This window comes from Salvelinus fontinalis, chromosome 17, assembly GCF_029448725.1.
Source record: "Salvelinus fontinalis isolate EN_2023a chromosome 17, ASM2944872v1, whole genome shotgun sequence".
Taxonomy (NCBI): domain Eukaryota; kingdom Metazoa; phylum Chordata; class Actinopteri; order Salmoniformes; family Salmonidae; genus Salvelinus; species Salvelinus fontinalis.
This window is the reverse complement of record NC_074681.1, coordinates 31,901,198-31,912,982: the sequence shown is the minus strand read 5'-3', so window position 1 is coordinate 31,912,982 and position 11,785 is coordinate 31,901,198. Positions and strand designations below refer to the sequence as shown.

Genomic DNA, 11,785 nt, shown 5'->3' with positions numbered 1-11,785 from the left:
TGGTATGGCAACTGCTCGGCATCTGACCGTAAGCCGCTACAGAGGGTAGTGCGTACGGCCCAGTACACGGCCAAGCTTCCTGCCATCCAGGACCTATATACTAGGCGGTGTCAGAGGAAAGCCCCCAAAATTGTCAGAGACTCCAGTCACCCAAGTCATAGACTGTTTTCTCTGCTACCGCACGGCAAGCGGTACCAGAGCGCCAAGTCTAGGACCAAAAGCTTCTACCCCCAAGCCATAAGACTGCTGAACAATCGCTTCACCCCTACCTACATGTACAAATTACCTCGACTAACCTGTACCCCCGCACATTGACTCGGGACAGGTATCCCTGTATATAGCCTCGTTATTGTTATTTTATTGTGTTACTTTTTATAATTTTTTACTTTAGTTTATTTGGAAAATATTTTCTTAACTCTTTCTTGAACTGCACTGTTGGTTAAGGGCTTGTAAGGAAGCATTTCACGGTAAGGTCTACACTTGATTTGAAGTAGCATTAGTCAGTCATATTGAATAAATAATTGTACTTCTCATTATGTGCTACTATGGAGATCTACACAGAAAAATTACTATCTCTCATTTGAAGAGCAGTCATTTGTTGAAAGCCTAAACGGGTGTCTGTGTAGGTCTAAGTGCTGTGCCTGAAGGTACTATAAATGTTGTCTTACGCAAAGTCTGTCTCATCTTTCAGCTGCACTACTGGTTGGAAGGCCATGGTTCTGCGACGCATCCCCAGCAAACAGGCCGTGTCCTCTGTGTTAGCGAACACTTTCCCTGCATGGTAAGGGAATACAGTCAGCACACATTTATGTATGTCCCAAATGACACCATATTCCAAATATAGTGCACTACTTTTGACCAGAGAGCCCTATGGGCCCTTGTCAAAAGTAGTGCACCATATAGGGATAGGGTGCCATTTGGAATATATCCTTAATCAACAGGGAAACTAGAAGCCACATCATGTCAGTACTAAAAAAGGATTTATGAACTACATTCAGTACATGTACAGTACCGTCTTTATAGGACTCCTTTAGCTTTCTTGAAATCCACTGAATTGCTTTTGCTGCAATCTTCGTTCCAAAGTTCCTGTCAAATGGAGAAGGAGCACCTCCCTTTGGAAATAAATAAAAACAATTAATCTGTTTTACTCAGGTCAGGTTCATGGGTTAGGGTTGGAGTAGGCTAATAATATTATGTGGAATACACAGCTGTGTGTGCGTGGGTAATGAGCTAACCATACCTGCTGCATATGTCCAAGCACGTTCTTCCTGCAGTCAAACACTCCTTTCCCCTCCTCAGAGTACAGCTGGTAGATGAAATCTGTGGTGAAGTTCTCGTTGGAGTTCTCATTCCTGTCACGTCACATACACACGCATGCACGCACACACAATGTCAAGGTTCCAGTTGTCATGCTGCTGCGCTACAGGGGGACTCTTCCCTCTCAGTTCAGTTATACAGAGCGATGATGAGTGGCCTTGATAGAGCCTCCATAGAATATCAACAGTACATGAAGAATTAGTTCACAATATAAACTGCCCATAACTGTGATGAATAGTTCCAAAAAGGTTATATTTTAACATACAAATGAAGAGTTTTATTAGACAATTTGTATTAATACCCTATACAGTATGGCATAAAGATAGTATGACTATCATACATAGCTGGCTACGTACATATGCCTTTATTGTTAACTTACTGTTTACTTGTTAACAGGCTATCATGCAGGACGTGAGCTCTGCCTTACTCACCTCAGCACCAAGCCTCTCTGGATCCCCGTCTTCATCTTCTCTGTCAAGTGCTCGACGTTGGACTGAACCAGTGAGAAAATCCTCACATTAGCTGTGAGAAGTCTGAAGTATCCTAGAGTATTCCTCCTCTATCTCTAACCTGCATGAACTTTCAGAGCTGCAGAATGAAGCTCATTTCTCTGCTGTGTCTCAGGGACAGAGTGCTGCAGTGGGCTCTGGTGACCAGGAGGTGGCTCACGTCTTACTGATTTTCTGTCCATTTAGATGCGTTGTCGCCATTCACTCCAATCAATGTAGGCCATTCACTCCAATCAATGTAGGCTATTCACTCCAATCAATGTAGGCCATTCACTCCAATCAATGTAGGCCATTCACTCCAATCAATGTAGGCCATTCACTCCAATCAATGTAGGCTACAGCTTGAACATTATGGTAGACCACTCATTATACAAAATCAACACGATCTTTTGTTTATACTGTGTGTGCTCTTTGCAACACATGGGTAAATATCAGCATCACCTTGTTTCACAATGTAGCATATCCACAACATTCATTGCATTAAATAATACTTTAATTTTGATGTCATTGGTCTGGTCTTAGAAGGAGACTGCATATTTTATCCATAATCTGAGGGGATCTATAACTATTGTGTACCTGAAAACAGCAATGTGTCTCTTGGACAATAAGAACTGGCACATCAACGACTCTCTCTAATGATGTTGAGTAGACCTCCTCAAACCATAACAATGTGATCTGTCTTGATCAGAGCTTAACACTCCTGGAATAATGATGCTCTCCACCTATTAATAACTGCCTTATCTACGTACTGTATCTGGGTCACCTGAGCACTCCTAAAATAGAGGCCCCATTGCGCTGAGGGAGGAGAGTGATTGGCAGCTGGACAGAGTGCAGTTAGTTTGATATGTTCAGTAATTTGTTGCATCTCAAGAGGAAACAGGTTTCCTTTGTTTATTGAACTAGGCAAGTCAGTTAAGAACAAATTCTTATTTACAATGACGGCCTACCAAGGAACAGTGGGTTATCTGCCTTGTTCAGGGGCAGAACGACCAATTTTTATCTTGTCAGCTCGGCGATTCGATCCAGCAACCTTTCGGTTACTGGCCCAACACTCTAACCACTGGGCACCCTGCCACCCCATCCTTTACAGTGCACTATTTTTGACCAGGGTCAAAAGTAGTACACTATAAAGGGAATACAAACATTGCTGTCAAGGATGCTCTTTCCTTGGAGTGTTAATGGGAGATTGCTCTCCATACTAAAAAAACTGCTTCAACTTAGAAAGTTGTCACAGCTGCACATGTATCCACTGAGGAATTAACTATGATGTAAACATTTACATTTGTAACAATGTACTGTATACTGTGTAGAACTAGGGTTCCAAAATTCCCCAGGTTTTCCATAAATCATGGTTGGAGGTTTCCGAATTTCCTGTTTATTCCCTCCTGATTCCGAGAATCTTCCAACCAGGATTTCTATAAAAACTGAGATTTTTGGGAAAGTTGACGGAATTTGGCAACCCTTTGTAAAACAATGGTCCTCACCTGGAGGTCTCTGATGTTGAAGGGTTCCTCATAGATGTAGACAGTGTCAGCCCCCGCAGCCAGCCCCCCGACACTCGCCAGGTACCCACAGTACCCCCCCATGGTCTCAATGATGAACACACGCCGCTTAGTCCCACTGGCAGACTGCTTGATGCGGTCACATGTCTGACACACACACACACACATAGATGCTCATAGTCAGATCAAATAGACACACTGGTTGCATCCCAAATGACACACTATTCCCTATGTAGTGCACTACTTTTGTCCAGGGCCTATAAGGCTCTGGTCAAAAGTAGTGCACTATAGGGAATAGGGTGCAATTTGTGACACACACACTGTATGGTTATCAATAGCTTGCAGACAATGTTATTTTGTTAGGTAGTAGGTACATACAAAAATGCTGTCTATACAGTAGGTATCAAATGCTCACACAATTGCCCAAAACATGCTCCATGTCACAATATAATACGATCGTAAAATACAAACAGTATTGCAAGATTTACCAGGATGCAGAGTCTGATAAAGAATTCTTCCATAACACTAAAGCAGAAAACAGTCAGTAAGGGAAGAGTAATTCTAACTATTAAAGTATGCATGTTGTAAGTGCACAGAAATGGGTTTGTGTACAGTGTGCTTGTGTAAGTCTGTGTAAATGTGGGAGAGAAATAGCGGGAAATGTCTGTGTCTGTTGTCAGTCTATATTCCCAAGTACATTTGTGCATTCTTCTTTTCCACAATGTCAACTAGGGTCTGTCCAATAAGAGAATTCTTGACTAAACTATTTTTGTTTTTGTATTTTAGCTAATACAATGCTCATAAGTATACTTGTAGATCTCTAGGAAAGCATACCACATAATAATACAAATCGAGTGATGGTTGATAACTTCAATAGTACAGTATAATTTCACCCCTGTTGAAAGCTGTGAGTTCTTGCCTGAGTGCCAGTCTGTTTGTGCTATCATGCCAACTCCCTGTCACTCCTTGTCATGCTTGTCTTGACAATGGCAATAGAGTTGGCAAGAGCACAAACAGATCTGGGACTAGACTAGGTGAGTTCTACCTTACCTCCACAATGGCATTGAGGGAAGTGTCTGCCCCGATACTCAGATCAGTACCGGGCACATTGTTACTAATGGTGGCAGGCAGCATACACATCGGGATGCAAAAGTCCTCATGGCTGGTCCGGGCCTCATAGAGCTGCAGCAGACACTCAAACGCCTGGAGGTGGTGCGGCACAAACGTGTTAGACCACTAGGGGGGGCACTCTCAGACTCAAAGAGAGCCCCTACTTCATTTTACCCCGACTATGGGCGTTGTCTCAAATGGCACCCTATTCTCTATGCAGTGCACTATTGGGACCATGGGACTCTGGTCAAAAGTAGTGCACAATAAAAGGAATAGGCTCTCATTTGGGAGGCAGAACCTCCTGTTACCCTACTAGGGCCTGATCTAGAAAATGTAGTGTCTGTGTGTGTATCCTGAGGGTGGCTATCTCCGTGTGATAGGGGGGTTGGCTTGGCATCCCATTGGTAAAGAAGAGAGGGGCGGGGTTGGTTGGTCACCCTGGCTGGCAGACAGACAGAAGTGTTGACGTGGAAATAACAGTAGACTCAGACTGTCACAATGCAGCCTGGCGACACTGCACTTGGCCTCACGACGTGAGGGAATGTTTGTACGCGAGTGGAAAAATGCTGGCTGTTATTCGTGAGGTACACTACCGATGCAGACAGTGTTCAAAACAACAATTAGATAGTCTAATACTGTTCTATGACACATTCAATCTCCATTTTTCACTATTAGCAATAGATTCTCAGTAAACACAAAATAAGATACTGTGTTTGTTCACAACAAGTAGGTTACTTAAGTGAATTCACTTCCTTCTCCAATACAGTATAGTGACTATTCAAATGCTTTTCAGATGCTTAGTGAAAATCTAGTTTTGGTTGATGATGGAATTAAAATCAACTAGATGGGTGAAAGTAAAAATATTGGTTAGAGAAGACATCTAAATGTTACTACTACTACTACTAGTTCTCCTTCATTAATACCCTTCCCTTAAAAACCTCCACCTAGCAGGATAGGAGTGTTGTAAAGATAGCAGGATAGGAGTGTTGTAGAGATAGTAGGATAGGAGTGTTGTAGAGATAGCAGGACAGGAGTGCTGTAGAGATAGCAGGATAGGAGTGCTGTAGAGATAGCAGGATGGGAGTGCTGTAGAGATAGCAGGATAGGAGTGTTGTAAAGATAGCAGGATAGGAGTGCTGTAGAGATAGCAGGATAGGAGTGTTGTAGAGATAGCAGGATAGGAGGAACTGTTGTGTTAAACCAGACCAGGTACAAGTCAACTCATTGTGTTTAGTAAACAAGCATAGAAAGGTGCAGCTGCAGGCAGAACAACGCTAGCCGCAGGGTCAAAAACATGCCACTGACGTCACTTCATGCCAGTATCTATCACTTACCTGGGATCTTCATCGTGATATTTACCAGCAACAACAGAAGCCTCAGACTGAAAGACCTAGACTTACAGGGACGGTTACCAGACACAGATTAAGCATAGTTCTGGACTAAAAAAACATAAGGAGAATCTCCATTGAAAGTGCTTTTTAGTCTACGGCGAGGCTTAAACTGTGTCCGGGAAACCGGCCCCTAATCATATACTACTTTACCTCTGCATGGGTTGAGCTTGAATGAAAACACTGTTTTATAACGGCTTGCTGTTTCTAATTTATACATTGTTTGCAGCTGATCAGACGATGAGTTGTCATACATTATCTTGCTATTTCACTGTGTTTATTATTCCCCTAAGGCTTTTTAAACTCTACCTAACTATTTTCCTTCAGATGATATAGGAGCACATGCACACCTAGCTCAACACAAATCAGTATGGTGTGTTTGGGTTAGACCTAGTTATGTTCAGCCTGTTGTGATGCTGGTACACGCAACGCCCCAAGCTGCAATCAGTGAAGTCCTTTATTCTGATTGGCTGGTAGGTGTTCTAAACACATCTGACCTCGCGACCTCTGATCCCCAGCCACACTTACATAAGTAATAGCATTTAAAGCTGTGTCTGCGCCAATGCTGAGATCAGAGCCCAGTATATTGTTGGAGACTGTGGCAGGGACCATAACCATAGGGACACCGAAGTCATTATATTTCTCCCGGGCGGCGGACAGTTCTATGACTTCCAGGATGGCCTGCAGTACATGGCAGAGCCAGAGCCAGGGCTTAAGAGCGAGGAGTTAATGTGTTTGCCCAAACTGGCACTCTTTTCCCTATGTGGTGCACTACTTTTGACCAGGGCCCAGAGGGCTTTTGACCCTCTGGGCCAAAAAGTAGTGCACTGTATATGGAAAAGGGTGCCATTTGGGATACAGCCATGAGTAAAGATGAGACAAGGTGGGCGGAGCCAGGGTGAGGGAGCCAGGCCTATCACAACGGACAGTGTGACTCAGACAGGAAGCACCACACAGTAACTCACACAGAGATGGGGAGGGACACACAGGGAGGAGAGAGCCTAAAAGGGGTTCTTTGAACATACAGAAATATGTTCTTAATTATTATAGGAGGAAATAATGGAGAATATTTTGTAACTTTAGATTGTGAAATAAATGAATATAACTGTGTGAAACACTTAAGAAAAAGATACAAAGACACATGAGAAGAGAGTATATGTTTCAGTATCACTCAAAGATTCCAATTTTACTCATACGCTTAATGTTAATAACTTTCAAAATTATAAAAAGTACAATATACAATTTGGTACTGCAAAATAGTGGTATAATTCTGTAATAATATTGTAAATATATTACATATAAAATGTAAATATTCAACTGTGAATGTAAAATGTACTTGATGCTGTGATGTGCTCTACATACCTCGAATCCACCGATAACAAGCAAAGCATTGATGTTATGTATCCTGATTTGTTCAGCGATCTTATCAAGATGCTTCGCTGGAAGGGTTCTGAAATTAGAAATAAAAATCCAATCATCTACACACTACAATAAGTCAATGTTGATTTTATTCAATGGCACCCTATCGGCCCTGTTCAAAAGTGGTGCACTATATAGGGAATAGGTTGCCATTTAGGTCCCACAGACATAAACATTAGCCTACCTCTTTGTTCCCAGTATGGACCCCCCTTGGCCGGTCCAACCTGCTACATCTCCCCATGTAATCTCCTTTATCTGTGTGGAGACGAAAACAACAAAACTGTGTTTGAGAATGAGGTTTCAAACGTGTTCTGTGTAGTCCCCAAAAAGCTGTGCTAAATGCGAACATAATCATTCATCATGTTCATTTCAAGGGGACACAAAACATTAGCATTTACGCTAAATGAATGAATTACATTCTAAAAAGCAATCAAGCACATCAGATTTAAAATCAACATTTATCTTGCTTTGTATGACAATATCCCACCCCCAAAAACAATTGTCAGATGCGTTGAATACAACAGGTGAAATGCTTACTTACAAGCCCTTAACTAACAATGCAGAGTTGTTTTTAAAGTAAGTAAGAAAATATTTGCACAAATAATTTAAAAAATAAATAACAAACTAAAGTTAAAAAAATAAAAATAATTACACAATAAAATAACAATAACGAGGCTACATACAGGGAGTACGGGTACCGAGTCAATATGGGGGGATACAGGTTAGTAGAGATAATTGAGGTAATATGTACATGTAGGGAGGGGTAAAGTGATTAATAAACAGTGAGTAGCAGCAACGTAAAAAAAAGGGGATCAATGCAAATAGTCCGGGTGGCTATTTGATTAACTGTTTAGCAGTCTTATGGCTTGGAGGTAGAAGCTTTTAAGGAGCCTTTTGGACCTAGACTCGGCGCTCCGGTACTGCTTGCCGTGCGGTAGCAGAGAGAACAGTCTTGACTTGGGTGGGAGGAGTACTTGACCATTTTTATTTTTATACAATTTTTTTCTCTGACACCGCCTGGTATAGAGGTCCTGGATGGCAGGAAGCTTTGCCCCAGTGATGTACTGGGCCGTACACACTACCCTCTGTAGCGCCTTGCAGTCGGATGCCGAGCAGCTGCCCTACCAAATGATGATGACTGAAAAGGACCCGCGCAAAATCTTTTCAATCACTTGAGGGGGAATAGGCATTGTTGTGCCATCTTCACGACTATCTTGGTGTGTTTGGAACATGATAGTTTGCTAGTGATGTGGACACCAAGGAACTTGAAGCTCTCGACCAGCTCCACTACAACCCCGTCGATGTGAATGGGGGCGTGTTCAGCCCTCCTTTTCCTGTAGTCCACGATTAGCTCCTTAGTCTTGCTCACGTTGAGGGAGTGGTTGTTGTCCTGGCACCACACTGCCAGGTCTCTGACCTCCTGCCTATAGGCTGTCTCATCGTTGTTGGTGATCAGGCCTAATACTGTTGTGTCGTCGGCAAACTTAATGATGGTGTTGGAGTCGCGCATGGCCACGCCGTCATGCGTGAACAAGGAGTACAGGAGGGGACTGAGCATGCACTCCTGAGGAGCCCCCGTGTTGAGGATCAACGTGGCAGATGTGTTGTTGCCTATCCTTACCATCTAGGGGCGGCCCGTCGGGAAGTCCAGTTGCAGAGGGAGGTGTTTAGTCCCAGGGTCCTTAGCTTAGTGATGTGCTTGGAGGGGTTTGAGGGCACTATGGTGTTGAACGCTGAGCTGACAGCTTGTTTGTACTGTAGCATGCAGGCTATAATCTACCAACAGCACTCTACCCACATCTTACTCATCCCCCAGTGTTGGCTGAGGTACAGTAGCATTAGTCAATGTCAGGATGAGCAGCCAATGCTTTTCAATCACTTATCCCTGCCTTCATGCTTTCCTCCAGTTGAGTGCCCAGGGCTTCGAAACAAAGAATGGCCCAGGCAGTGTTGTGAGGCCTGGGTGAGGGCGTGAGATTTGGGTGAGAGAGTGACAGAGAGAGGCAGTGGGGGTGAGGCTAAGAGAGTGGGCGTAAGAGGCCTGAGAACTGGGTGAGAGGCCTGGGAATTTGGGATGAGAATGGGGTGAGAGAGAGGCCTGCATAAGAGAGAGGGGGTGACAGTGGGGGTGAGATAGAGGCCTGAATTAGGGAGACGGGTAAGAGTAGGGGTGAGAGAAAGGCCTGCATAAGGGAAAAGGGGTGAGAGTGGGGGTGAGCGAGAGGCCTCCATAAGGGAGAAGGGGTGAAAGTGAGAGTAAATGGCTTACTGTAAGCTGTCTATCTCCCCACACAAGTCGTATCTGTAAAACACTGTCTGTGCCAGCGTCATGGGCACAGGGGTATAGGTGACTTATACTGCTTTCACATAGGATTGACGGTATGTTGCCTGTAAAAACAATTGGGCAATGTTTCTATGATCCCATTTCAAACAGCCCTATTTCTACGTATTTCTTGTCGGCATTCCCCTTTTATATCGCCATTGCTTTAGCCGGCAAGGAGCAAGAGACATTTAACTTTGACCCTAGCTCCTAGACCCTGTTGTTGCAACAGTAGTCATGGTAACATGAGTGACAGCTGCAAGTTGTTCTATTTCTTCACATTCACAACAGCAAGTTAGCAGCATGCCATACTTGGAAATCATTTGTAAATAATTACTTTGTAATGTGTTAATTTTCCTGTAATGGTGAATAAAAAGTTGGCTACAGTTGAACTCAAAACATTGTTCGATATGTTCTCTTAATTATATGAGCTGGCTAGCTAACAAGCTAACGTTAGCAACAAACCAAAACATTGTCTAGAAAGTTCGCTTTTAGTTCCCTGGCTTGCTAGATTTAATAGCTACATATCCTAAATAAACGTTTAAACAAATGTTTTTTTTTGGTGCAACATTTTTTTTGCAGGTAATGTTGCTATTTGGACCAGGCTGCTGCGATGTCATGCAGACAGTCGTTTTTGTGTTTATACTGTTTCATAATGACAAAGCCAGTAAGATGAAAGGGGACATTTAGACAGAGGGGTTGGCGGGACTTTTAAATAATACCGCAATCATGACTAGTTCGGACGGCGGAAATAAAAGTACAGGCTTTGTTGCCGGCAACACCTTTCAGATATAAAGAAAATATGGAAAAAAGCTGGCAGCATGCTAAAGTTGGCGGCAAAACATCTTTGTTTGAAAAGTGTATTACACTAGCCAGCTACTGTTCTACTCTGCAGAGCCAGTCAACAAGGTCACTATAACCTATAGCTTACCTGTTTTCGCTGTCATGTTTAACATCACAGCCAACACTGTCTGATATCTTTTGATCCAATATGCAGAGTATTCTGGTTTTGCTAGTGATTTCAAGATATGGTGTAAACAACAGAACTATTTCTATGGTGTTAACAATACTAGGGGACAAATACAGTCAAAATGTGTTTAATGTCTTCTTATCACGTTGACCTGTTGATCATGTGGCAGTGAGACGCTACTAACAATAACAGGAAGTAGGCGTCATAGGGGCGTGATAAGGGACAATAATCCTCATTGGGCAAGAATGAAATGACAAAAAGGTAAACAAAACAGATTTATGTCTTAACGCCAGTACCTGTCCCTTGTAGAATCCCTCGAAGCCGTCATTAACGGCAAACATCTTGTGCCCCTCTTTGATGCCCACCCTGACGGCAGAGCGGACAGCTGCGTTCATGCCCGCAGCAGGGGCACCCACGTTCAGCACAGCCACGTTGAAGGAGCTCTGAGGATCAACAGCACAGCACAACCGTCACACTCACGAGCACACACACGCGCGTATGCGCAGACACACACACATTTAGACAGCGAGGATGGCGTCAATTCTGTTTCAATTCAGTTCATGTCAAAACACTCATTGAAGATAAATGGCACTTATCCAATTCTTGAAATAGAATTGGCCCCAACTCCAAGCCGTTGACACACATATCAACAGCAGATCCCTCTGTATACAATACAGGAGCACATAGTGCTTGATGTTCAGGAGAAATGCTGTAAAGGCTTGGCAAAGATGTTGTCTCTGCGGAGAATGGAGCAGCATGCATTGATAATCTCTAACAAGGCCTCATGCTATGGCTCCAAGATGTTACATCTTTATAGGCTGTTGTACTTCATTCACATAGACCACTGGCTCTGAGCTTAGGAAAATTATTTAGCTGTCAATCACATGATCACAGTAAGATCATGGACAGATAAACCCTACGTATAATGAGTGACCTCATAAGCGTTGTAATCACTTACAGTACCGTTCAAAAGTTTGGGGTCACTTAGAAAGTTCCTTGTTTTTGAAAGAAATGCACATTTGTTTGTCCATTAAAATAACATAAAATTGATCAGAAAAACAGTGTAGACTTTGTTAATGTTGTAAATGACTATTGTAGCTGGAAACGTCTGCTTTTTAGAATATCTACATGGGTGTTCAGAGGCCTATTATTAGCAACCATCACTTCTGTGTTCCAATGGCACGTTGTGTTAGCTAGTCCATGTTCATCACTTTAAAGGCTAATTGATCATTAGAAAACCCTTTTGCAAT

At 43.0% G+C, this 11,785-nt stretch overlaps 1 protein-coding gene across 4 annotated transcripts in view; it reads right to left on the bottom strand.

Moving 5' to 3' along the window:
* The window catches only part of LOC129814169 (ATP-dependent 6-phosphofructokinase, platelet type-like), a 41,216-nt gene that overhangs the window by 5,162 nt on the left and 24,269 nt on the right, over positions 1-11,785 (bottom strand). For 3 of the 4 annotated variants that reach the window (XM_055867051.1, XM_055867049.1, XM_055867052.1), the window contains 9 exons: positions 10,832-10,978; positions 7,430-7,500; positions 7,189-7,276; positions 4,379-4,531; positions 3,311-3,475; positions 1,749-1,810; positions 1,241-1,352; positions 1,013-1,112; positions 669-774 (listed from right to left, as the gene is read on the bottom strand). In XM_055867051.1, coding sequence (XP_055723026.1) covers positions 669-774; positions 1,013-1,112; positions 1,241-1,352; positions 1,749-1,810; positions 3,311-3,475; positions 4,379-4,531; positions 7,189-7,276; positions 7,430-7,500; positions 10,832-10,978 — 1,004 coding nt within the window. Of the gene's footprint in view, positions 1-668; positions 775-1,012; positions 1,113-1,240; positions 1,353-1,748; positions 1,811-3,310; positions 3,476-4,378; positions 4,532-6,354; positions 6,508-7,188; positions 7,277-7,429; positions 7,501-10,831; positions 10,979-11,785 lie in introns of all 4 variants that reach the window. The other variant, XM_055867053.1, reaches the window with a different exon arrangement.